Source organism: Cyprinus carpio, chromosome A6 (assembly GCF_018340385.1).
Source record: "Cyprinus carpio isolate SPL01 chromosome A6, ASM1834038v1, whole genome shotgun sequence".
NCBI lineage: Eukaryota > Metazoa > Chordata > Actinopteri > Cypriniformes > Cyprinidae > Cyprinus > Cyprinus carpio.
Window position 1 is genome coordinate 6,859,495 of NC_056577.1, and position 27,972 is coordinate 6,887,466.

A 27,972-nucleotide genomic window follows, 5' to 3' on the forward strand; every position below is an offset into this window, starting at 1 on the left:
CTTTGGAATTACACGGTCGACGTCACGTGATCAGACCCAATCAGCGTTCAGTATCGTTCACCTGTACGCGTAAACAGGTAACAAACCTCGAGACGCTCTCGAGCGCTTTCATATTTACAAATCTTTTAACCTCGTCTGTATTCTTTTTGCTTTGTTGATTGTATTACAATTTTTGTTTGATTCAAAGTGTTTGCTTTGAACTGACGTAGGCTATACTGAAGGATTTTATTGTATAGCCTATAAACTTTTCAGTAACAGACGGAAATGGACTACTTGATATTGTTTTCGTTTGCTCTGCACTGAATGTGATATTTGGAACATTTTATATATATATAAAAAAAAAAAAAAACCTAAAGAAAAAGTAAGGAATTTCTCGTGAATATTTAACTGTCTGCTCAGACTGACTTCAGATCATCTCTTCCACGCTTCTTCCGACACGAAAATTAAAATTTAACTGCCCACTAATAACTACATCATATTGGGAATATTCTCTTATGAGGATGATGAAGATGAATGCTGCTGTGCTGCAGATGCTTGCGCTGTGTCTCGCGCTCCGTTCACCTGCGCGCGCTCAGACGGAGGAAGCTAAACATGAAGGTAAATCTGTTTTTACTGTGATGCATGCACCTGTCTGCGACTAGAAAGACATTTAAAGAAAAACATCAAAAACAACAGCAATAAGAAATCTCAATCATAATAATTACAATAATAATATGCATTATGCATGTGCTACTTTTTGTAAAGTGACACTTATAAATCGCATTAAATACGTTTTAATAACTTTAACTTTATTAAAGTGAAACTTATAAAGTGCATACATTTCATGCAAGTGTAGTAGTAATAATAGAGTATAATTTGCATATAAATATTGTGCATATATATAATGTAATTTGATTTTAAAGTAGTATTTACAAACAGCTCCACAAATTGTGGGTTTTTGTTTAAACCCACGTGTTTACACAATATACATCCCAAAATAGTGATGTTGCTGTCAGTAATGTATCCAGAAAACCTGTTTCTGCACCATTGTGTCCAAGCGAGATATGTTTATTTTAGACTGTGAGTGTAAAAGGAGAGATTTGTTCCTGTACTAAATCAGTGCTCAGTTCAAATAACAAGTGACTCAACCAGAAGATTTTGTTAAACCTGTTCCCTGACTCAACGGCTGTCTTCTGAAAAGAAAGAATCACAGAGAAGTTTGAACTTGTGATGCCAACTGCGTTTTAATGCTTCGATTCAAAATAAAGTCCCATCAAAAAAAATTTCCACCAATGTAGGTTAGTTGTCTAGTTTTTTGGTTTTGTCTACACAGAGGATCAACTGTGGCCTTATTCAAAAGAGTGTCCCAGCAAAATAGTGGTCCATCAATGTGTGTGTTTTTATTGTTAATTCCAACCAAATCTTAAATATTTGGTTACATCAATGGGTGAATACAGTCTTTTGTAAATTGTGTACATTCACATAATTTGCATTTGCTAATGAGGAATTATCAGATGCAGGAAGTATCCATGAAGAAAATAATACACAACACAAGGAAAACAATCTGTTCTAGCTCACACACACATAAACAGAGACAGAGTGAGATGTGATTTGATGCATTGGTTGATCTTTGGGGCCGGTCTGGCAGTAGTATTGAGCGAAGAAGGGTACCAAACTTATATGGCATGAACAACAACAGGTGTGTAGTCAAATCAATCTCAACAGCAAAAACTAAAACAAATAGACACATAAACCATAATCCCATGTCATCTCTCAGACCAAACTTATTTGATTGCGACCGCCTGAATACACCTATACAATCCCTTATCATGCATTTCTTTATTTCTCTCATGACATTTCTCTGAGTTCAGCATGGTAATATACATGGCAATGTCACTGTGTTTGGTCTTGGCTGAACAGATCTGCTTCTGCTGCTGCAGAGCAAGTAATGAGACTTACTACTGCCAATACATCCATGACATGCTGCTGTGAGCATGTAAGAAATACTGCTGCTGCACATATAACATCCATGAAATAACCCCCATATAAAGCATACATAAAACTACCCCGTGGCAGATCTGTGCAGGTGGAGCTGGGGAAGGTGAAGGGTTTCTGAAGTGTGCTGCAACTGCTACAGCAAGCACTAGCCGAGTATTTGAATGTTGAGCAGAAAGCTAATTGGCTGCGCATGCAATTAAAATGGCTGTGGTAATGATGATGTGATTCTATCATGAGTTAGAACCTGTCGGCCTGCGTCATCTAGAGTTTGACGGTAGAACTTTGTATTTATGTTGTAAATAACTAAAACAGTGTGGGGGGTAGCATCTAAATGAACATTAAATATACAGTAAATATCCAATATTGCATAATTGATCTCATTTTTTATTATTTGTATATTTAAGACTTGTGTCACAGAAAAGAAATGTTTTCAAATCTAAAGTAGTCCTTTCTGATCAGTACTCTTTTCTCCAAATGTCAATTAAAAATAAATTTACATTTTTTCAAATCTAAAAAAAAAAAATGTCCAAAATCACAAAAAAACAAAAAAAAAAGCAGTCCATACAACCCAATCACAACAAAAAAAAGTCCATAAAACCCATCAAACATAAATCCAAGGTTAGTACAGCTTTCAGACTGAAATGTAATCTGTTATTTAGTGAAATCTTGATGGAGTATGTCCATCCCAGCTTTTCTTGGTAAATTCTTGAAAGGTTGGGGGAAAAACAATGTTCAGTTCATGAATGAATCATTCTTTTGAATCAGATCTTTTCAATGAATTGGATAGAATGAATCACATTTATGAATTACACTGAAATGAATCTTGTTCATTGTGATTCAGTGTTTTGGTCTCAGTGCTTAGTGCTCAGTGCCCAGTGCAGTAAAGACTGAAATTCTCTATACAACCTTTAAAATCTGAATAGACATCATAGCAAGTTTTAAATTGTTACAGAGAAAAAATGTGATCATACAGAAAACAACTGATGATCACACACCAGTCTTTCAAGTTGTTCTGAACACAGCAAACTCACGCATAAACAGACACATGACAGATTAAATGATCATATGATTGTGTTCTAAAATTGTCTCAAAATATCAAACATGTTTAATATCCATCAAATGCATGGAATGATAGTGTGATTCTAAAAAATCCAAGTATGTGCAGATTTCGACTCATCCAAAAATCTGTGCGGTTGTCGTGTATTGTATTCAAGCTGTAAATAATGACAGAGATTTCATTTTTGGGTGAACTATCCCTTTAAATGCTTTTGACTGTTACCTGTGCTGAAATCAGTATGTAAAGAATTCCATTGTTATTATTAATAACACTCATAATTTCACTGTGATTCATTTATCATTCATTTCAATGTCATAACAGAACAACACAATAATTTTACAAGACAAGTTATGTTATAATGAAACTATTCTACAGAACATAATACACAACATAATATTACATAACAAAATTACAATGTTAATTTCAAAATCAAAATGAGCTGCTGTGATACATAAACAGAAACAGAACATTATAGTGAAAAGTTTGACTGAATATCAGTATAATGTTCTATACGGCTCTACAAAGCATTTTTGAAAGAATTTATTCAGGAATACCTGTGCCAACCGTGTTTTAGAAATACATACGGTACATGCCATTTACTGATATGTAACATGTGAATGCATAGTTTTCAGATGACCATTGCACTTGAGTCATACAAAAAGATATATGCCAAATGTGAAGATTACGGCAGTTGTCGACCTTTTGGCATTGTTGTGAAGTGTTCTGAGTGGAGTTTAAAGACGTCAGTATGTGTAGTACAGTGTGTGTTAAAGGCTCCCACACACATACTCAAGGCCGCTCCTCCAGGAGAGCTGAATAGATGTTCCCAAGCACAGCGTGTGGTATGCCATCTCTGTTTCTTTCTGCTGTCGCCGTCCCTATCATTGTACATTCATTTATGGAAATACTCAGTTTTGAGCACTGCCAAATTCTTGGTTTACGTCAAAGGATCATTTGAGTGAACAGTGAACATTTAGGCCCAAATGTTAAAAAAAACCTTCAATCTTTATGTGGAACCTACTGAACCTTTTATTATCAGATTACAAATGGATGCCACAGTGTTTTAGTACAACTAATGTGACATAGTCACGTTAAAATGCAATTAAAAAATACTTTGAAGGTGAAATGTGTAATCTTTGCCACCAACCACCAAAAAAAAAAAAAAAAAAAAATTCAACTTTATAATAAATAAAAATGTTTAAACATTAAACATTAGTTAACTGATGAACTTAATGTTAATTTCTACATTAATTTAAAAATTTTATAAAATAACAATATTTAAAACACTATTTAAAAAACACTTTGAACAAACGAATTAACAATTACCAAATATTAAAAACTAAAATTAAAAAATAAGTAAATAATGTAAAAATATATTGCTCACGGTTAGTTCATGTTAGTTCATTAAGCAATGCATTAACTAATTAACAAATGAGAGTAAAAGGGTTACTCCACCCCAAAATGAAGATTTTGTCATTAATCACTTACCCCCATGTCGTTCCAAACCCGTAAAAGCTTTGTTCGTCTTTGGAACACAATTTTTTTTAAGATAGTATGGATGAAACTGGGATGTCTTGTGGACTGGGCCCATAGACTTGTGCCGAGTAAATAACAAGTGTCCAAGGTCCAGGAAAGTATGAAAAGCATCATCATAAATAGTCCAATCTGCCATCATGTGCTGTCAACCGTAACATTATTAAGCGACTAGAAATACTTTTTTCTTGTAACACAGAAAACAAAATAATGACTTCATTTAACAATTCCTCTCCTCTGTGTCTCTCCAAATCAGCGTAGCACCATTTTGAAAATCTGAGCAGTACGTAAGCGGCTAACACTCTTCTGTGTCAGCCACGCCACAAGGATACGTTTTTTACGTGTATTTTTTGCTTTGGTTTGAAAGAAAACTGCGCATCAGCGCAGCATGACTGACACAGAAGAGCGTACAACATCTGCGTACTGCTCAGAATTGTCAAAATGGCGCTACGCTGATTTGGAGAGACACAGAGGAGAGGAATTGTTGAATGAAGTCGTTATTTTTGTTTTCTTCGCGTACAAAAAGTATTCTGGTCGCTTCATAATGTTACGGTTGAACCATTGATGGCAGATGGAATATTCTGACGATGCTTTTCATACTTTCCTGGACCTTGACACTGTTATTTACTCGGCAGTCTATGGAACAGTCTCTAGCCTCCCGGTTTTCATCCAAAAAATCTTAAATTGTGTTCCGAAGACGAACGAAGCTTTTACAGGTTTGGAACAACATGGGGGTAAGTGATTAATGACAAAATTTTCATTTTGTGGTGGAGTATCCCTTTAACGTTTTACCCAATATTTTGATAGCACCATAGTGTTTGCACCTTTCATAGTTTTAAACCTATGACTGACTTTCGTATAGTTATCTATGCATATTAAGATGGGATAAATGATTATTATTATTATCATTTTTTTTATTTCGTTTTATCTTATTATTTCATTTTAACTGCCATTTATTATTTCAGGGTTTTTTCGGTTGTTAAAAAGCTAGAAACACCATGGAATATTATCCTTTACTATTTACTATAGTCATTTACTGTGTTTTTATTTTTGTTTTTTTGTTTTTGTGTGTGTGTGTGTGTGTGTGTGTGTGTGTGTGTGTGTGTGTGTGTGTGTGTGTAATACTGCATTCAGGATTGCATGCACACATACTCACTTACACAAACATGTGTCTGATAAATCAAAAATAATTCCTTCTCTTGCCCAGGGAAAAGGAGTAACCTGTAACTTTTAATGGCTTTTGGGTGCAAAACAAACTCATTAAGCTAGGCATGGTTTCTTGTGTGTTAGCTGACCCTTTAATGACAATAAATGATTCAGACATTAATGTGTAGATTTATGTGTCTTTATGCCTGTGAGAACCAAACATTCAGATAATCTCTTTGTGACTGTAGCCAAGTTTCTGTTTACCAGGCAGCTAAGCCGTGTCTGTTGTGTGCTGCTTTAGACCTCCCATGGCTTTTGTTTTTCATACCTGTCTCTGTACCTGTGATGTGAACCTGATAGTTGAACCTAGCATGTGTGTGTGTGCGTGTGTTTTGTGAACATTTGTTAAAGTTTTGGCGGGTTCCTACACTTGTTTTCGCGCTCTGGTTGAATGGGAGCATTGTGTCATTGTCTGTACACTTGAGTGCGCAGACTGAGGGCTGTTCACATCATCATGTTCATGCATTTAGCACTGCAGATTATTAAAGTATGAACAAACTTTTTTCAAATTAAAACTTCTTATAAAGAGTTAGTTCACCCAAAAATGATAATTCTGTCATCTTTTACTCACCCTTATGTCATTCAAAATATGTGACTGACTTTCTTCTGTTGAGCATAAAAGAAGATATTTTGAAATGGTATGGAAAAAAATCTCCATAATTTTCTTTTTCCTTTTAACGTGGCATCTTAAAAACATATGCATCTAGTGCATATTTACAAAAACAACAACAAAACGTGTTCTGTCACTATGATAGTGTAAGTAAAGTATAATTTAGTATTCTTTTAAAAGAGTACTTGTGAAAAAAAAATACTTAAATGCAAACTGAATATAATATTATTGGACACATAATTGCACGTTTTTTATAATTCACACATAATTTGCATAATTCTGTTGTCTTTGAAACATGGTTACTGACATGTACTGACAAGCATTTTTGGTAAACTAAAATACTGTATGCTTTAATGTCATTTCTGTTGAAATTTTTATGTCATGTTCTTAAATATATTTGTAATTACACATTTGAAGTAATTTAGTAAATGTAACAGTAAATGCATTGGTAATATTCTGCCAGGACATTATCTGTTTCTCTATGAATTTTATGTAATTTGTGAGTATGTACTTTACACTTAAGTGGCCTTTAATTTTAATCCTATTTTATTTTCTGCAAGTACAGTTTTTTAAAAAGAAATGCTTTTAATATTTGAAGTACACTACGAGTGCACATCCAATACAATTAAGTCCACTTTTTCACAAGGGGAGTTATGAAACAATTCTCGGTTTGTAGTTGTTTGGTTTAAGTCCTGTTATTTGGAACATTACATGTGGAATGCAGTGTTGCGACTTCCATTTAAGTGCTTCTGTGAACCTACAGGACAATTGCAGTGCTTAGAGGTTGCTATTTCATAAGGCAGGAGACCTAATGGAGCTCGTAGTTATTTTTTATGTAGTAACTTTTTAGGTATCTCAGATCAAATGTCTCTCCTAGGGATCTTCTCCTTAAGAGAAATAGCCTAAATTTAACAAATGAGACATGTGCTGACATACAGCATGTGTACAGAGTTAAATTACATAAAATGAATGTAAATATAGCTCAGATGTTATGTTTCATTTAGATATTTCAGAATTTGTGTTTTGGTAAATCTGAGCTCAGTGTGATTGCTGGGGTCTTTTTCCTCAAGAGAATAATCTAAGCAGGCAAAAGTTCAAAACTTTTACCTTTAAAAACACAAACTTCTGGTTTAACTGATGGTTTGAAGCCTTTTCTGACATTACTGGCCTTACCTGTCCTATTGTGGGCCATAACACCCTAAAGTACAATTCCAGATCTTATCAGTTTGAGTTCTCAGTACACGTATCTAAAGTATGGGAACTGTGTATGTGTTAAAGGGAAGACTGTATTAGTTTAGTATTTATTTGTACCAAGGGGAAAGAGAATTTAAGAAAATATACCAATTCCACAATCTCACTGTTCTGTGATTCAGGGTTATTATCATTAACTATAACTTAAACTAAAACTAAAACCATAAAAAAAAACATTACTTGAAACAAAATAAATGGTAACCAAAATAACACAATACATATATAAAAAACCTAATGTTATTTAATTATATTTAATTTCTCATTTTCAGTTACTTTAACTTTAAGTATTAAAGTACTTAAAACTAAATAAACTACAATTTTTACAAAAAATTATAAAAACAGACACCAAAATGAACAAACTAACTAAAATTAAAGTGAAAATATAAAATAAAATCTAATTCAAAATATCAACAAAACCCATAAACCTGTAGTATATAAAAAATACTCAAACAAGACTGCTGTAATCTGTGTTTGCACTGTGTCTGCGTTTACCAAAGGAGAAGTTTGATAAGAACTAAAAGGTTTCTAAATACAGCCTGGACCTTCAAGAATTCTTTCTGAAAAGCATACCAACACCATGTCTGATTGACACACCACACCTGTGTGGCTGGACCGAACACCTGTTTGTGTTTCATAAGAGACCTTTAGGCCCATTTGTTGGACTCTGTAATGCTGTTAACAGTTTACAGTATGTGTTATCAGTAAGTGTCTGTGTTATTCAGTTCTTTTGCCAGAAATGAAGAGATGCATTGCTCTGTTTATGAGAATAGAAATGCTTCAACATAGCTGCCATTATAGATGTGTGATTCTGCAATCTTATATGCTCTATTTAACATGTATTCTGATTGTAATGGGTCATAAATTGACCATATTCTCAGAAGAACTCTGTTTTTTGTGTTTTTTTTTTGTTTTGTTTTTTGTTTTTAATCTGTAAAGGTTTCTGGGGGCATTTCTGAGTACCTCTATATGGGAATATTTTTTTCCTAGACACCCACCATCTGTAATAGCTTGTTTTGACCGTGGCAGATTTGAACCAAAGGCAAAATTTGAAATGCAAAATAGCTTCACCTCAAATTCCCTTAGACCTCTTTTACCTTTCAGTTTGCCATCCTGAGAAAAACAACAACAGCTGTATGTGTGATAGTCATCTGATGCACAGTTTGAGATTTCTTTTTTCATTAAATAGGGCATAATGTGCAGTCAGTTAGCTATTATTGTAAATAATGAGCCCTGTCAAGTTATTTTTGTGATAATACGCAATTGCTGGTCATTATTCTAGTAATTACAAAGCTTCTTACCACATTAATGTATAAATGGGCATTAAATATTAAATATTCGACAAGATTGTGATATAATCAGGTGATGCATGTTTTCAGATTTTTTCGCATTAAATAAGGCATAATGTGCATTCAGTCGGTCAATACTGTAAATATGTTGAATAATTTTTTGCTAATATACAATCGCTGGTAATTATCCCACTAATTACAAAGATTTTACCACATAAATATATAAATGGACATGGAATTTTAAATATTTGCAGAGAACGCAGAGTAATATGATAGATTTTAGGTTTTGAAGCAGTCATTATACAAAAAATATTTGAACATATGTATTTCATGTATTATATACACTACTGTTCATAAGTTTGGGGACAAAGTTTTTTTTTTTTTTGGGGGGGGGGGGGTTAATAGTTTCGTTCAACAAGGTTGCATTAAATTGATGAAAAGTGATTGTATATTGTATAACATTTATATTGTTAAAAAAGATTATATTTCAAATAATGTATCATAGTTTCCAGAAAAATATTAAGCAGTATTTCTTGAGCAGCAAATCAACATATTAGAATGACTGGAGTAATGATGGTGAAAAAAAATCAACTTTGACATCAGGAATGAATTACATTTTAAAATATATAAAATATTCAAATAGAAAACAGTTATCTAAAATTGCAATAATATTTCACAATATCACTGTATTCTTGATTAAATAAATGCAGCTTTGGTAAGAATAAGAGCATATTTCAAAAACGTAAAAAAAATCCATACTTTTAAATGGTTGTGCATTTGTTTTTTGTTACAATAAATTCCCTCTTTCTCTCACTTACATTACAGTGTGTACAGGCACACAGAACTCGCTGAGTGTGACAGGAAGCTCTGAGGTCCAGTACAAACTCATGAAAGAGATGTACACAGGCTGCAAGATTGTCATAGGCAACCTGGAGATCACGCAGATGGAGCACAACCGCGATTTCTCATTCCTACAGGTGGGGGAATTAGACCACATTTGTAGGATTTAAAGGATGTAACAAGAGATCAGGCCTCTTTTGAATTAAGCACAAGTGTGCATGAGCTCACAGCAGTCCAGCCTCATGTCTCAGTCTGTATGTCTATTATGCTTCATTTCATGAACATGTAACACAACCGATCTTTACAGTCTATCCGTGAGGTGACGGGCTACATCCTCATCGCCATAAACCAGTTCAGACGTTTACCGCTGGAACAGCTGCGAGTCATCCGAGGGACGTCTCTATATGAAGATCGCTTCGCTCTCGCCGTCCTCGTCAACTATCAGAAAGATGGAGTGTATGGACTAAGGGAGCTGGGCCTCACACACTTAACAGGTGTGCTCACACATACGTGACAGGTGACACATTTGCACCCACAGAAACACATACCGTCGTCAAAACGCCCACGCAGTTTCCATGGCAACAAGACTCTCTGGAGGGTGTGGTGTGGACGAGTGAGTCAACGGACAGGAAAAGATTTGTTTATGTATGTGGTTTATTAAAAGAAATCACCCACAAATGAGAATTATCACATCATAAACCCAAACCTGGGCCGACACATACTTGTGACTGCCTTATAGCTTGTCCACAATTCCTCTATTATATTGTTCTTCATGATAAATTCCAGGAGATTGACGTTAGATGGCTACAGTTAGGCTAGAGCATGTCCTGACCTGTCTCAGCAAACATGACACATTTAATGTGAAATACAATCCAAGTAGTTTTGTCTTTCCATTGTGTGTCTGTGAGTGTGTGAATCAATGAACATGTTTGTCATTTTTTCCATTGCCCTTCCTTTAACCTCTTGCTAATTCCATTGTGACTCAATGTGTGGAATCAATATAATTGCTAAATCTGAGCACAGTATATACTGTACTTTATTAGTAATGTTTGATAATTCATAGATGTTTTTCAAAATTTCTTAGCACGAATATTAGCGTTTGTGCTATAAAATAACACCCTAACAATCACCTTACAAAACCAACCCTGTGGCATCAACATTTACATGGTGAAACACCATTAAAATGTTCTCCAGGAAAACCTGAAATCCTAGAAAAGTTTTTTCTTTGTTAAATCTCTTTGTGTTTATATATTATTTTAGAGGACAGGTTTCAAGTTTCGACTTCTACAAAGAACCATTCTGTCTTTGATCTTATCTTGATATTTCCATATTTCTCATATTTATTGTGATCTGCAGAGATCCTGGAGGGCGGAGTGCAGATCATCCAGAATAAATTCTTGAGCTATGCACCGCAGATTAACTGGCTAGACATTGTGAAAGACAGCGGGGCAGAAATCATCATTGAAGACAATGGACCAGAACGTAAGGAGACATAAAACTTGCTTTTAACTTGCTTTTTTTTGAATTACAAATAAAAATATTGTGCTATATTGCAATTTCAAATAGCTGTTTTCTATTTTAATATATTTTAAAATGTAATTTATTCCTGCGATGCAAAGCTGAATTTTCAGCATCATTACTCCAGTCTACAGTGACACATGATCCTTCAGAAATCAATCTAATATGCTGATTTGACGCTCAACAAATATTTCTTATCAATTTTGAAAAAAGTGTTTGCTGCTTAAGTTCGAAAGAACAGCATTTATTTTAAATATAAATATTTTCTAACATTATAAATGTTTTTACTGTCAATTTTGATCAATTTAATGCAGCCTTGCTAAATAAAAGTATTAAGTTCTTTCAAAAAAAAAAAAATCTTACCCCAAACTTTGGAATAGTAGCATATATATTTATAATGAATAAGTATTTATATAAATATTTATAATACATTTAAAAAAAATAATTGTTATCAGAGGATCATATGTTGTCTTTATATAGCTCTGGAGGCCTAATGTAGTTCGACAAGATTGTGATGTAATGTTTTATTTGTTTAAGATTAACAAATAGATTTTACTTGGGGTGATGATATGGAAATGCATAAATTATATTTTCTGCATTTTCTGTTTAGTTTCCTGTCATGCGTCTTGTGGGGGTCAGTGTTGGGGTCCTGGAAATGACTCTTGTCAATTCTGTAAGTCTTTGGAAACACACACACACACACTACTGACTATTAGTTATTCAACTTTCTGTATCTCACACACACTGCTGCTATGTTTCTCTCTCATTCTCAGTGACTAAGACAGTGTGTGCACCACAGTGCAACGGCCGCTGTTTCGGCCGCAGCCCGAGCGAGTGTTGTCACATGGAGTGTGCCGGGGGCTGCACCGGGCCGCTCGACACCAACTGCTTTGTATGTTCAACAAACTTACACCAGATCTTGAACATGTGTTGCACCAACATACCAGATTCACGAATCTGATGAAAAATAGCCTTTTGGCTAATTCTGGCTTTTTTAACCATGTTTGTTCATGTGTTTTATGAAATTGCACTATCCCCTTTTAAATAAACCATTAAATCAAATCAAATCAAATCAAACCTTGCTTGCTTTGACTTGGGTGTCTGTGTGTTTACAGGCCTGCAGAAATTTTAACAACTCGGGGTCATGTGTGCCACAGTGTCCTCAGGCTCTCATCTATAATAAAGTGACGTTCAAACTGGAACCGAATCCTAATGCAAAATACCAGTATGGCACAATATGTGTATCATATTGTCCTAGTAAGTGATTCCTTGTGTAAGATGGAACGCATTTACCTGTAGCATAGCATTAAAGGTTATAATGTCAATACTGAATATCCCACTCTCCCGAAGGGACCTAAATATAATTTTTGAAGAATTTATTGTTTAATTCAGTAGTTTGACATCCTTCCTTTATACTTACTTGCCCTGTTCTCTTGTACTTTAGCTAACTTTGTTGTAGACGGCAGTTCGTGTGTTAGCAGCTGTCCGGCAGACAAGATGGAGGTGGATAAAAAAGGAGTGAAAAGATGTGAGCCATGTGGGGGTCTCTGTCCGAAAGGTAACATGCATACTTTGTTTACACAATTATCTAAATGGGGGGATACCATAGACTTTCGTTGTTTTTACACAACTGATCAAAAGTTGTGTTTTTTTATGTTTCTGAAAGAAGTCTCTGCTCACCAAGGCTGCATTTATTTGATCAAAAATACAGTAAAATAGCTGTTTTCAATTTTAATATGTTTTAATATGAAATTTATTCTTTTTACATTTTCAGTCTTCAGTTTGTATCACAGTAAATTTATCAGTTTCTACAAAAAATATTAAGCAGAAAAAACTTTTTCAACATTGCTATTTGCTAATAATAAGAACCATTATAAATAATTGAGCACCAATAATAATGCATAGTAATCAAGCAGCAAATCAGTATATTAGAATGATTTCTGAAGGATCATGTGACACTGAAGACTGGATTAATGATGCTAAAAAATTCAGCTTTGCATCACAGGAATAATTTACATTTTAAAGAAATATTAAAACAGAAAATGGTTCTTTATATTGCAATAATTTTTCACAATATTACTGGTTTTACTATAGTTTTGATCAAATAAATGCCACTTTGGTGAGCATAAGAGACTTTATTTAAAAACACGAACAAATTTTAATTATTCCAAAGTTTTCACCAATAGTGTATGTAAAGCTAATCAAAATTACTACCAACTAGCTCCAAACTTTTTTTTTTTTTTCATTTTTTGGAAAAATAAAACATACTTTCAAAAACTCTAATAACTATGTCTTTTTCTTAGTCCTTTTGAATATCCACTATATGTGCCATCTTTGTTCCCTGAAGGAACTGTTTCATTTTTAACCATTTCAAAACAAGGTGCTAAAAATTACAATAAAGTTGTCTTTGACCTTTTGTATGCCACTCCTGTATGTTGCAAAAGATGAGCTGCATTCTTATTTCTTATCATTATATTATCATTATACTGTATATTCACTGGTCATTGAGAAACAAGCAGAATCTCCTTCATGTCCATCTTTGCGTGTTCTCAATCATAACTGTGTTCTCTCTGTTTTTTTCTCTTTGCGTAGCATGTGTTGGCACTGATACACCTTCCAGACAGACCGTAGACTCGCAGAACATCGACAGCTTCATAAACTGCACTAAGATTCAGGGCAGCCTGAAATTCCTTGTAACAGGAATTAAAGGGTGAGATTTGAGATCACCAGGGTTTGAGACGCTGCTGATTGAAATGTTCATGAGTTCTCCTTTCTTACCCACTCTTGGACATATTAAGTGGAGTGTGAAAGGTGTTTAAAAGTTAAAAAGTGACCCAAATATGGTTGCAATATGCATCACATACCGTTCAGAAATAGTGAACTTTCTGTGCCTTTCTTTCCTCCACAGAGACAGTTACAATAATATTAGTGCTCTTGATCCAAAGAAACTCAAGATCTTCAACACTGTCAGAGAGATCACAGGTGTGTGTGTGTGTGTGTGTGTGTGTGTGTGTGTGTGTATCTTTGCCATTTCTTCTGCCCTCTCTGTACACCATCCAACTCACCCTTCTGTCCACTTGACAGACATTCTGAGTATTCAGTCTTGGCCTGAAGAGCTGGAAAATCTTTCTGTTTTCTCAAATCTAGCAACAATACAGGGAAGAACTCTATACAGGTGAGCATACTGCCCATCCTTTGTTTGTTAGTCATTTACCAGTCTCCTCATTTCTTAATGCTTAAATGCATCAAAGTAAACAAAGCATTCATGTTATTAGCAGTGCTACAGACATGAATGATACCTTAAATCATTCAACTTGTAGTGGAGAGGTGTGCTATCACTTTTCCAAGTGATTGGATTTGCCTAGCCGACAATTAAACCGTTTAAAAAATCCCTTACTTACATTTAAGTTGAGATCATATGCTGTGTAGGGATCAGAATTTATTGGCTGGCTTTTTTTGACTTTGACCAGTACGCAACAGCCTAGCAACAAGTTAAACAATTTAGTTCTATTTATATATTATCATCGTATTTAATAATATTTTAAATTTGTTGAAATGTTATTTTTTATTACTTTGTTTTTTTTATATTGTTTTTTTAGTACTTATTTTAAGTTTTCTTCAAAGCAACATTTCTAATTCTCATGTAAGTTTTGTAAGTTTAAGGTTTTCATCCAATATTTATTTTTTATTTTATTTCAGCTTTGTTTCAGTTAATGTAAATTTTTAATAGTTTTAGTTTAAGACCTAGCACCACAGCTGTGGTATTGCATGGACAATCACCACTCAGTTAGCAAGTTTCTTTGGAAAAGGATTAAAAAAAAAAAAGTAATTATTATAATACCAGTATAATTTTTCTAGAAGTTGTGTGACATTTATTATTTGTTTCCATACTGCTTTATCTCCCCCAGAGGAATAAGCACAAAGAGGTAGGACTGTGTTTAGCTTTTAGCTTGTACTCTTTTTTTTCTCTCTCTTTGCTTGATTGTTCTATATATTCATAAATAAATCATTAAAATCTCATATTTTGCAGTAGTTATAAGTGCTTTACAATCAGCTCAGTGGTGTGGTATTTTGAAGCTTCAGATTGGTGGTTGGGAATCTTGCATGGAAACATTTCTGTCGATAATGAAAAGTTCATTCACAATGATAATTTTGCCTGACAACCATGAATGAGGCTCTTGAGATGTTATTTGAATTAAATGGTAAATGAGTCTTCATGAAAATACTTGGGAGTGAAGCTATTTTTTGAAGGTTGATCTTGTTGTTGTAACTAACCCAACAGCAGCAGTCTTGGATTGAGATTTCAAGAGTCTTAAAGTCACCATGAAATGATGTTCATAACCCATTTTAGTTCTTTATCTGACATACACTATACATAAGATTTAAAAAGATACAAAAGTAACATAATAATTACATATACTAAAAATTCATATATTAAAATGATCAAAAGTGAAAGTAAAGACATTTACAATAAAACAAAAAACATCAACATCAAATAAATACATTACAAATAAACCTTAAATATATCAAAGCATATTGAAAAAAGCAGCTACTGTTTTCAACATTAATAATAAGAAGAAATGTTCCATGTGCATCAAATCAGCATATTAGAATGATTTCCAATTTCTGGATCATGTGACACTAAAGACTGGAGCAATGATGCTGAAAATTCAGCTTTGTCGAATAAATTTCATTTGTAAATATATTAAAATAGAATTTTAAAAGGTCAAATATGTTAAAATAGAAAACATTTATTTACAAATGTAATAATGTTTCACAGTATTACAATTTTGACTTTATTTAAAAAATGCAACCTGGCATTGGAGACTTCAAAAATACAAAAAAAAAAGCAAACAACAACAACAAAAAAAAAAAACGTTTGAATGGTAAATCTGAATGTAAATATTAAAGCTAAAAAGGATTAAGAATAAACTGAACTCACTAACTGTTATATTTCTGAATTAAACATATTCAGTGGGACTTGATTTTATCAATTAGGAATCTATACATTTTTGCATTTATCTTAACATACATTAATGAATTGCGCACAATAAAACCAGCAATTTGAAAAAAAATTAAAATAAATTGGGTCAGATCATTTCATGTTGACTTTAAGAACAATGCAATTTCATTTGTCTTTTTTTTTTTCAAATGACCTTTTCACTGTTATCTCTCAGAGGTTACTCGCTTTTGGTGATGAAGATTCCTACGTTGAAGTCCCTGGGTCTTCGCTCACTGAAACGGATTGGTGACGGAGGCATCTACATCACGGGAAACAAACAGCTCTGCTATCATCACACTGTGAACTGGACACGTCTGTTCGGGAGCGGTCTCCGGGCCCAGCGCCGCCAGAAAGCCCTCGACATCAAGGACAACCACCCACAAGAGCAGTGCAGTGAGTACATATGCTGTACTACCAAACTGTTTCAAATGGACTAGCTATGGGTTGTCATTAGGGAAGTGGTTTTAAAGGGATAGTTCACCCCAAAATGAAAATTCTGTCATTTTTTACTCACTCTTATGTAATTGCAAACTTGTATGACATTCTTTCTTCTCTGAAACACAAAAGTAGATATTTTGAAGAATGTTTCAGTTCCCATTGACAAAAAATACAATGGAAGTCAGTAGAACTGTAACTGCTTGATGAGCTTCAAAATATATTCTTTTGCAAATTTTCATTTTTGGGTGGACTATCCCTTTAATTATGATAGTGCCATCAATTTAAAGACACAGCTTCTCTTGAAGAGGGTTCTATGTTGCATATTAAATGTAAAAGAACATTCTTAAAATATTAAAGATAAAAACATGTAATTATTCATTATTGCTAGTTAACAATTCATTATTGCTGTGTGTTTGTAGTTGAAGAAGGACATGTGTGTGATCCCCTGTGTTCATCTGAGGGCTGCTGGGGTCCGGGACCTGATCAGTGTGTGTCGTGCAAGAACTACAACAGAGGAGGAACATGTGTACCACAATGCAACTTCCTGTCAGGGTCAGTATACGCTGTGTCTCATTCTGCTCTCCAGTTCTAAATTATTATTATTATTTTATTTTTAATTTTTTCTTCATTGTAGCAGTTAAAAAGTATATAATATGTGCTTGCAACTAGGACATAAGCTTAATGTGTAAATTTTGTGCGATTAATTATGGAAAAAATAACACATTAAAATGATGAATGAATGAATGACTTAAAGGATACTCCACTCCAAAATGAAAATTTTGTCATTATTCACTTACCCCCATGTCGTTCCAAATCCGTAAAAGCTTCGTTCGTCTTCGGAACACAATTTAAGATATTTTGGATGAAAACTGGGAGGCTTGTGACTGTCCCATAGACTGCAAGTAAATAACACTGTCAAGGCCCAGAAAAGTATGAAAGACATCGTCAGAAAAGTCCATCTGCCATCAGTGGATCAACCGTAACATTATGTAGCGATGAGAATACTTTTTGTACACGAAGAAAACAAAAATAACAACTTTATTAACAATTCGTCTCCTCTGTGTCTCTCCGCATCACCGTAGTGCCATTTTGGAGAACAACCGCTGAACTCAACCAGCATACGCTCTTCTGTGTAAGCCGCGCTGAACGTATGCACTGTTTTCGTTCAAATCAAAGCCTAAATACACGTAGAAAATGTATCCTTGTGTCGCTGCTGACACAGAATATCGTACGCAGTTTGCGTTCAGCTGATATTCTCCAAAATGACGCTACGGTGATGCGGAGAGACACAGAGGAGACGAATTGCTGAATAAAGTTGTTATTTTTGTTTTCTTTGTGTACAAAAAGTATTCTCGTCGCTTCATAACGTTACAGTTGAACCACATATCACATATACAATAATAATAATACTCTTCACACACTTCTCTACACCTACACACTTATTTACTTACCAGTCAATCTATGGGACAGTCAGAGGCCTCCCTGTTTTCATCCAAAATATCTTAAATTGTGTTCCGAAGACAACAAAGCATTTACGGGTTTGGAATGACATGGGGGTAAGTGATTAATAATAAATTCTCATTTTGGGGTGGAGTAACCCTTTAATGATTCATTCACTGAAACAGTGACTTGCTGCCACATACTGGCGGTTTTAGTGTCATAGCATATCATTTACAAAAAAAAATTCATATTTCAATATTTATTATTATATAATATTTATTTTAAAAAACATGAATATGCATTTATTATCTTTATTTATTAAATGTTTCCTTTTTTTGTAATGTATGTAAGAAGTTTTTCTTATCTAGCACTAATGACTTAAATTTTGGGTAGTAATTAACCGGCACATAATGTAATTAATTAGATAAATTATTGATACTATTTGTAATCTGTACAGTATGATGACTAAGAGAAATTTCCAGTCTCTTAATATGTTGAGCAGTCTGGAATGAAAATTTCAGTGCACTGTAAGAACTGTGCTCCCAGGCAGTTAACTAGGGAGTGGACTGAGACACACCCAGTGTGTGTTTTTTTAATATGTGTGCTGTAGAAAAGGAAACAATATAGCGTATGATTTAGTACTGTGAGAAATACAAGAGATTTTCAGATGCCTGATTTGTCTCTTTTGCTCTCTACAGTGAAAAACGTGAATTTGCCGGAACTAAAAAAGAGTGTATGCCGTGTCACCAAGAGTGTGCTGTGCAGGACGGGAAACACACCTGCAAAGGACCGGTAATCTATTGTTCTCTGAAAGAATATCGTTCACTGTTTGCACGGATTGTTTGATTTATTAAATAATCTCTCTGTCTTATTCTTCCTGCAGGGTGCTAATGAGTGTGCAGCCTGTGCACATTTGCAGGATGGGCCGTACTGTGTGTCCTCATGTCCAGAGGGGGTGCAGGGTGAAAATGGGCTCATCATTTACAAGTTCCCCAATAGCCAGCACAAATGCCAACCATGCCATGCCAACTGCACCCTGGGGTGAGAAAGCACAGAATGTTAAAAATTGTAATATAATATCAAATAATGTATATAAAAAAAGTGTATAAAATGCACACATTTTTATGCACATTTTAGTTTTACTTATGGTTAGCAATTATTCAAAAGATTTTACAAAAAAAATAATAATACCTCCTTTGGATAAAAAAAAAAAAAAAAAAAAAGTTTTACAGTAAGTGAGGAACTCTGAACTCTATTTTTGAACTCTGAGATATTAATTTTTAATAAGTATGAGATGGTAGTGGCCTGTTTATTCCTCACAAGCATAAATGTACACAACCATTCAGAAGTTTGGGTTAATAAGATTTTTTAGAATCCCCCCCAGCATGAATTTTCAGCATCATTACTTCAGTCTTTAGTGTCACATGATCCTTCAGAAATCATTCTAATATGCCGATTTGTTGCTCAAGAAATATTATTATCAATGTTAAAAACAGTTGTGTTTTACAGTTACAGTTTTGTAGATACTTTCTTAGCATCAATAGAAAGTTTAGAAAAACAGCATTTATTTAAAATAGAAATCTTCTGATTATTAGAATTATAAATGTCTTCATGCATCTTTGCTGTAAAGTTTTAATTTCTTTAAAAGAAGTATTAAAAGTATTAATTTCTTAAAAACCTTTTGAACAGTAATGTATATCAGTTGTAATGATGATGCCTAATATTATCAAAATATTTTTGCAAATTAATAAAAGAAGTATTTTGTATGTCTTCTGTCTCAGATGTTTGGGTCCAGGTCAGAATGACTGTGTGGATTCGTCCAGGTCAGATGCTGGGTAAGTGTCTCCCCCTACTGGTGTGACGAATCACATGCAGCTGCCTGGCAGTGTGTGTAATTGTGTAATTGTGCATTTTGTGTTTCAGGTTGCCGGTGACAGCAATAGTGCTGAGCGTTATATTCGTGGTGCTGGCATCATCAGTCATTGTTCTGAGCGTTCTTTATCGCAGAAGTGTCGCCATCCGCAGAAAACGTGCCATGAGGAGATATCTGCAGAGTGGGGAGGTGTGTGCAGATATATATTCAAAAATACATTCAGAAAATTGAATTGCTGAAGTTTTTTAAGGTTTAAAAATGTGCTTTAGAGTTTCGAACCACTGGATCCTGGAGAAAAAGGCGCAAAAGTTCATGCACGCATTCTGAGAGGGTCTGAACTACGAAAGATCAAACCTCTCGGCTCCGGAGTGTTCGGCACTGTGCACAAGGTACTTACAAACTCTGATGTCATTACATGAGCTCATACTGAAACCTGACAATAGCTCATATCACTTACTGAAGCACTTCCTTCAGGTGTTCTCCTAATACACGTTTTTCTTTCTTTTTATGGCTCACTTATTCTGTTTCTCAATCCATATTTCATTTGTTTCTTTACAGGGGCTTTGGATACCAGAGGGAGACACTGTAAAGATTCCAGTGGCTATCAAGACTATTCAAGACCGTACAGGACGACAGACCTTTCAGGAAATTACAGATGTAAGACACGCACACACATACACATACACATACACATATTGCCTATATACACTTTTGATATACATATGAAATACATACTAATTATTTGTTTTTATTTTTACATTTTTCTTTTATTGTTGTAGTTTTTTAAAATAAAATACAAATATTTTTAAGCACTTTTTATTTTTACTTATGATAGGTGATTATTCAAAAGCTTTTCTAAAAAAAATACTCTTTACCTGGTGGGCGATAAATGAAAAAATCACACCAATTACTGTAAATGAGGAGCTTGACAAAAATTGTATTAATACAGTTTTAATTAATGCTTTTATACTGCAAAGATCAAAGGTGACAATAAACATATTTATAATACTACAAAAGATTTCTATTTTAAATAAATTATGTTTATTGGAACTTTCTGTTCAGTTAGTGAAAGAATAGTGAAAGTGAAAAATACACTTAAAGGGTTAAAGGGTTAGTTCACCCAAAAATGAAAATTAGCCCATAAATTACTCACCCTCAAGGCATCCTAGGTGTATATGACTTTCTTCTTTCAGACTAATCCAGTCTGAGTTATATTAAAAAATGTCTTTGATCTTTTAAGCTGTTTAATAGCATTCAGCGGGTGTTACAGTGCATCAATCCAAAAGAAGTTAAATAAAAAGCACCCATCTATAATAAAAAGTGTCTTCACACGGCTCCGGGGGGTGAACAAAGGCCTCTTGAAGCAAATCGATGCCTTCTTGTAAGAAAAATAGCCATATTCGCTCCAGGCGGATGATGAGTGTGGTCGGCATTCCACAAAAATATTAAGCCACACAACTGTTTCCAACATTGATAATAATCAGAAATGTTTCTTGAGTAACTCAGTATATTATGATTTCTGAAGAATCATGTGATACTGAAGACTGGAGTAATGATGCTGAAAAATCAGCTTTGCATCACAGGAATAAATTACTTTAAAAAAAATATTTTAATAGAAATCTGTCAATTTAATTTGTAATAATATTTCATAATATTACTGTTTTTACTACAGTTTTGATCAAATAAATGCAGCCTTGGTGAACTAAAGAGACTTCTTTCAAAAAATTCTAAAAATTTGTCCTGACCCCAAACTTTTATAATGTGATAATAAATGAACACAATTACTGTTGATCTCATTTCAGTTCAGTTCATTTAATTTCATTTTTGTAAATAGTGGCTTTTATATGTTTTAAATTAGAAACTGATGACTAATAATTTGTATAAATCTGTCAGAATGTTAACCATTCATTAATACATTTACAAGACAACCAGATAAAAACATTCAAAAACTGCCCACATACAAAATGACATCCTGAATGACTTCTTTCTCTTTTGCAGCATATGTTGGCTATGGGGAGTCTGGACCACCCGTACATAGTCCGGCTCTTAGGCATCTGTGCAGGGCCCAGTCTGCAGCTGGTCACTCAGCTCAGTCCCCAAGGGTCTTTGCTGGAGCACATCCAGCAGCGCAAAGAGAGCCTCAACCCTCAGAGACTGCTCAACTGGTGTGTGCAGATTGCCAAGGTGAGAGGGACATAAAGTGTGTTTTGAGGTATATGGATCATTTCAAGCCCATTTAAACAATTAAAGTTTTTTTTTTCTTGCTTGTTCCCTCCTAGGGTATGTACTATCTAGAGGAGCAGCGAATGGTCCACAGGAACCTGGCTGCTCGCAACATTCTGCTCAAGAGTGACTTTATTGTTCAAATAGCCGATTATGGCATCGCTGACCTCCTCTACCCTGATGACAAGAAATACTTCTTCAATGAAATTAAGGTAAAGCCGATCAAGTTACACTATCTGTCAAAAGTTTGAAATAATAGAGATTTTTTAAATGTTTTTGAAAGAAGTCTCTTGTGCTTGATTAAAAATGCAGTAAAAACTGTAATATTCAGTGTCACGTGATCCTTCAGAAATTATTTGAATATGCTGATTTGCTGTTCGAAACATTTTTTATTATCATCAATTTTGAAAACAGTTGTGCTGCTTCATATTTCATATATTTTTGTGGAAACTATGATACAGTACTAAGTTTAGGGTAAGTAAGAATATACTTTTATTCAACAAGAACGCATTGAATCGATTAAAGTGACAGTAAAAATGTTTATAACAAACAACAAAACATTTGTAACATTTCTGTTTTAAATAAATGCTGTTCTTTTGAACTTTCTGTTCATTAAAGAATCCAAAAAAATATACAATTAAGTGGAAAAAAAAAACATTTTTAATATTGATAATAAGAAGAAGAAATGTTTTTTGAGCAAATCAGCATATTAGAATGTTTTCTGAAAGATCTTGTGACACTGAATACTGGAGTAATAATCACAGGAATATATTAAATTTTAAAGTATATCAAAATACAAATTGTTATTTTAAATTGTGATGATATTTAACAATATTACTGTCTTTACTGTGCTTTAATCAAATAAATGCAGCCATTTATTGTGCTAACGAGACTTCTTCCAAAACATTAAAAAAACGTAATTTTTCCAAAATGCAGTGTATATGTACTATATTCAAAGCAGTTCCTCAACCAGTAACTGTGCCTCTGACCTTTTTCCTAATGTTTGCAATTTCTAGACGCCAATTAAGTGGATGGCCCTTGAAAGCATCTTGTTTCGTAGATACACACACCAGAGTGATGTATGGAGCTATGGTGAGTCCATGTGCCGCATGGTAAAATGTTACTATAAAACATTGCATTCTGGAGCTGATGATTCATTAAGAGGTCACTCTATCTGTAGGTGTGACTGTCTGGGAAATGATGTCATATGGGGCGGAGCCTTACTCTGCTATGCGTCCACAAGAAGTACCCGATCTGTTAGAGAAAGGGGAACGCCTCTCTCAACCTCAGATCTGCACCATCGATGTCTACATGGTCATGGTCAAATGTGAGTACAGTCTTCTTATAGCCCATAATGCAAAGTGGCAGCGATCCTGTGCTTTTGAACTTGAGCCCATCTTAAATATCATCTAGATACTCTACACATATATTCTTACAGATGACAGCATGAAAAATTTGTAAATGAAATTAGGGATGCACAATATATAGGTACCATATCAGAGTTGTTTTAGTATTTATTTTTATTTTCAGTTTTCATTTTATTTTTAACTTAAGTTTGATTAATTTTGTTTTGTGCTTTTTTTATTTTTGTCTGTTTATATATATACATATATATATATATATATATATATATATACAATTTATTTTTTCTATTTCAGTTTTAATAACTTTAGTACTTTAACTTCAACTTATTTTATTTCAATTAGTTGCAAGGCAGCATTTCTAAATGTTTAAGTTAAGTTTAAATGTAACTTAAAATGTAAAATTGAATATTTATTAAAATATTTTAAATAAATAATATTAAATATATTTAAAATTATTTTAATAAACTAATACTTTTGGTATTAGTTAACAATAACAATATATGCTTGTGCATGCTTTAAAAACACGGAATAATTTAAAAAAAATACTGTTAAATGTAATATGTAGCTAATCTTGAAATGAATATCCATTTTTCCGACATTATACACATTGTAATGTACAATATAATGTTGAGATGCCTAAATTCACTTTAAGCATTTATTATTAATTTTCACGTGTAACATATTATTTAATTTAGTTTTTTTTATGTATTTGACAAAAAATAAAAAATAAAATATTCGTCGCTTATTTTAACAGGTTGGATGATCGATGAAAATGTTCGGCCAACTTTCAAGGAGCTAGCCAATGAGTTCACCCGAATGGCCAGAGACCCCTCCCGATATCTCGTCATCACAGTATGTCAAACTAACGGAGTGCTTAATCATTTCCTTCATTGTATCTTGCCTGTCACGGTCAAGCTGGAACTGTTTTGAATGACTGTTGTTGATTGATATTTCTGCCACTAAAGGAGGAGCACAGAGCTCCCGACCCGGCCTCAGATGAGTCCCATCAGAGAGGAACTGAGATGTACATTCTAGGGGTGGCGCTGGAGGACCAGGAAGATGAAGTTTTGGAAGATACAACAGACATGCCACGCTATATAACACCATCCAGAAGTTTCTCTAGATTGCGTATAGATTCTCATCGGGTGCGTTTTATAATATTGATCATAATTAATATGTGGTTTGACCAATGTACACCATTCACTACTCTATGAATAATATATTAATAAGCAACATATCTTTTTGACACTTCCAGTCAAGTCTGACTCCATCCAATATTGCTGGATATCTACCAATGACCCCTGGTCTGGAGAGCTCAGTGCAGGTGAATCATGTCAATCATGTCTAAAGCTCATTTTAATGTGTTAGGCTGAGACCATCCATATTTAAAACTCCATTTGATGTGTTGTGAAATTTAATATTGGAGGAGTAATGCACATGAGACACATATCTAAGAGCATATGGCTTAATATATAACTTCTAATCAATATATTGTCTACCTCATTTTGCTGTAGACGGGATGGGCATCTCGGTCCCGTCTCGACTCTGGATGCACTGTTTCTGAGAGCTCGGAGGGACGGGGAACTGCGGTGGAAGTGGAGATGAACGAGGACATGTCTTCGGTTGGCAGCATGAGGAGGGTCAAACATCGTGAGGACAGTGCTTATATGTCACAGCGGGACAGCCTAGCAGGACCTCCGGAAACAACCTCCACAGGGATTCCAGGAGAAGAAGACCAAAATGGATACGTGTTGCCTGGGTTTGGTGAAAGTCCAGAGAAAGGTGAGGATAAGCAAATTAGAGCAGCATGTGTGTGCAACCTTTATGCAAAATTTGAATGCTTTTAACCTTAGAAGCAGTGGCTGCGTTTCACAAAACTATAGGGTATGGCGCGGGGGGTGGTGGTGGTGTGATGGGGGTGTTGATAAATAAAAAATTACATGGCACACTACTGAAATACATGGGGAAAAACTAAAGAAAAGGGGAGAAAAGTCAGTAATTAAACTCTGCATACACACAAAAACATTAGCCTTTACAGACATAGTGTTTGAGTAAAGAAAATGCTGTACTATTCAAACAACGTCAGTTATTTATTTACCCTTGCATTGCGAAAAGGCGGAGATCTGTCTCCTCCAGGCTGTGCACGGCACCTCAATATGAATGGAGGTTTTTCAAGTTTTTCTGACAAGCTCTTTTTAATACTTATCATTGGTTAAATATTTGTAAAACCCTCTGATTTAAAATAATAATAACAAATTATAATAGAGATATGAAGTTTGGATCATTTTTTATGGCACACCTGACTGGGCTAGGGTATGCCATACGGAAACGCCGCCCCTGCTTAGAAGGTACTGTGATGCAAGATTGAAAAATCATATAGAATATAAAAAAAATATTCTAAATTGTAATAATATTTCACAATATTACTGTTTTTACTGTATTTTTTATTTAAAAAAATGCAGCCTTTGTGAACATTTAGATACTTATTTCAAAAAACATTAAAAATCTTGAGAAAAAAATAATTTACATTAAATTTGAAATTCTAAGAAAGTTGCAATCACAATCGATAATTTTATTTTATCGGCTTCCGTAAGTGAGTACCCCTGTTAACACATCTCTTGTATTTTGATTTTCTTTAGAAACTCTTCTATTCACATCATCACGTGCAAAACTTTCTCAAAGAAGAATCTCAAGAGGTCATTCTGGAGACTTTTTGGAGGCCCACAGTGTTGCGGGTGAAGAATACGAGTATATGAACAATCAGACCCTCTCTCTCGGGCATATACCAGGGCAGCTTAAAGATTACAATCAGCGACTGTCACGCAACCGCAGCGCCTCCTTCAACCCTGCCGGCTTGTACAGCAATCACAAATCTCTAGGGTCCAGCAGCAGGCCCAGTAAGAGATCATCGATCGAGGGCTCAGAAAGTAGCGGAGGTCTCTCCCAGTCCTCGACTGACCAAAGGAGTCACAGCGATGGAGATTTCCTATCCAGTGAAACAGAGTACACTGACGGCGATCTGGATCTCCAGGGGGTTCAGTACGAGTACATGGACATCCGTGGTAGTGCAGGACCTCCATCCAACATGGTGCTCAAACTTCACCTCCCAAGACCGGTTTCCCATCCTCCTCTCAGAAGATCGCCACAAGACGATGAAGACGAATATGTGGAGGAAGACTATCAGTACACTAACCGCCAGCCTCGGCTGAGGAATTCACTCAGGGTTCAGGGGTTAATGCAAGGGGAAGGAGAAGTATATGAATATGAGGATATGGACTCATTGGCTGCAGGTGGAGCATCAGCAGCTGAATACCAGAATCTGGAGGGAGAAGATGAGGAGAGTGTTGGGCTGACGGACGAACCCCGGAGCCTGGGGCCGGGAAAGTATTTAAAAGTACATGCAGGGATGGAACATAAAGCTTTTGATAACCCTGACTATTGGCACAGCAGGTCGTTTCAAAAAGCCAATGCTGTCCGCACATAGAAATGGAGAATTGCTTGAAGGAACTTGATGCAAATGAATAAATGCAAGTTGAACTTTCTTCAGTGACCAATGTTCAGGATATTATTCAATAATGCACTTCTTACTGGAATAAATCCAGAGAAAAACTGATGCAATCTTAACAAAATAAATGTATTTTGATCTAAAATGTATTCTTGATGTAAAACAAAATGTGGCATTATGGTTGAAATACATTGAAACAAGAGCAGCTTTGTTCTTTTTTACTACGGTGGAGGTACCAGAATGACCAGATTCATGAGCTACACATTGAATGGGAAGATATTTACATCTGGATGTGTATTTATGTCAGTGTGTGCTTACTTAAAATGTTCTGTTCATGCCAAGTTTGTGTAACTCATCAAGAGAAGCCATAAGTCTGCTGTTGTGAGTGTTCATCTTAAATATATGTTATTTAGTGTGTTCATGAAGTGCCCAGTTCAGTCAGCAGCTGTTACTGCCATACCACTGTGCAGCTGTTCAGATTGCACTCAAATTATTTCACAATTTAAGTGTAATTTTCGAAATAACCAGTTTCGAAACATCTAATCTGAGGTATTTACATTTGGAATTTATAAAATATTTATGTCAGTAGAATAGCATATTGATTGAATTTGGGAAGTTGTTTTTTATGTCTTTCAGGTGTTTGTTGTCCATGCCTTCTGAACAAATCATAATGAAGTACTTGTATTATGTTTCAAATGAAATGGCCAGTAAACAAGCTTTTATAACAAACTATAGTTTTGTACAGACATATCAAACTAAAGTATTTTCTCAAGTTTGTAAAAGTTTGAAATGATTTTTTATTTGCTTTTATCTTACACTTTCAATAAAATGTCTCTATGTAAAGATGAA

At 34.5% G+C, this 27,972-nt stretch overlaps 1 protein-coding gene across 2 annotated transcripts; it reads left to right on the forward strand.

Annotated features, from left to right (window-relative positions):
- The first annotated feature begins 382 nt into the window (after window positions 1-382).
- LOC109054396 (receptor tyrosine-protein kinase erbB-3-like) lies at window positions 383-27,972 on the forward strand. Of its 2 annotated transcripts, XM_042757720.1 has the most exons (30): window positions 383-410; window positions 478-597; window positions 9,746-9,897; window positions 10,068-10,254; window positions 11,117-11,242; window positions 11,889-11,951; window positions 12,052-12,170; window positions 12,394-12,535; window positions 12,723-12,836; window positions 13,871-13,988; window positions 14,187-14,260; window positions 14,363-14,453; window positions 15,187-15,204; window positions 16,456-16,673; window positions 17,138-17,270; window positions 18,857-18,950; window positions 19,042-19,199; window positions 19,940-19,993; window positions 20,082-20,220; window positions 20,301-20,420; window positions 20,590-20,688; window positions 22,030-22,215; window positions 22,311-22,466; window positions 23,271-23,346; window positions 23,435-23,581; window positions 24,373-24,470; window positions 24,584-24,763; window positions 24,874-24,942; window positions 25,133-25,400; window positions 26,258-27,972. In XM_042757720.1, the coding sequence occupies exons 2-30, from the start codon at window positions 495-497 to the stop codon at window positions 27,100-27,102; spliced, it is 4,347 nt and encodes a 1,448-aa protein (XP_042613654.1). In that variant the 5' UTR covers window positions 383-410; window positions 478-494; the 3' UTR covers window positions 27,103-27,972. The 2 variants fall into 2 exon arrangements, with proteins under 2 accessions (XP_042613654.1, XP_042613655.1); XM_042757721.1 differs by lacking the exon at window positions 15,187-15,204.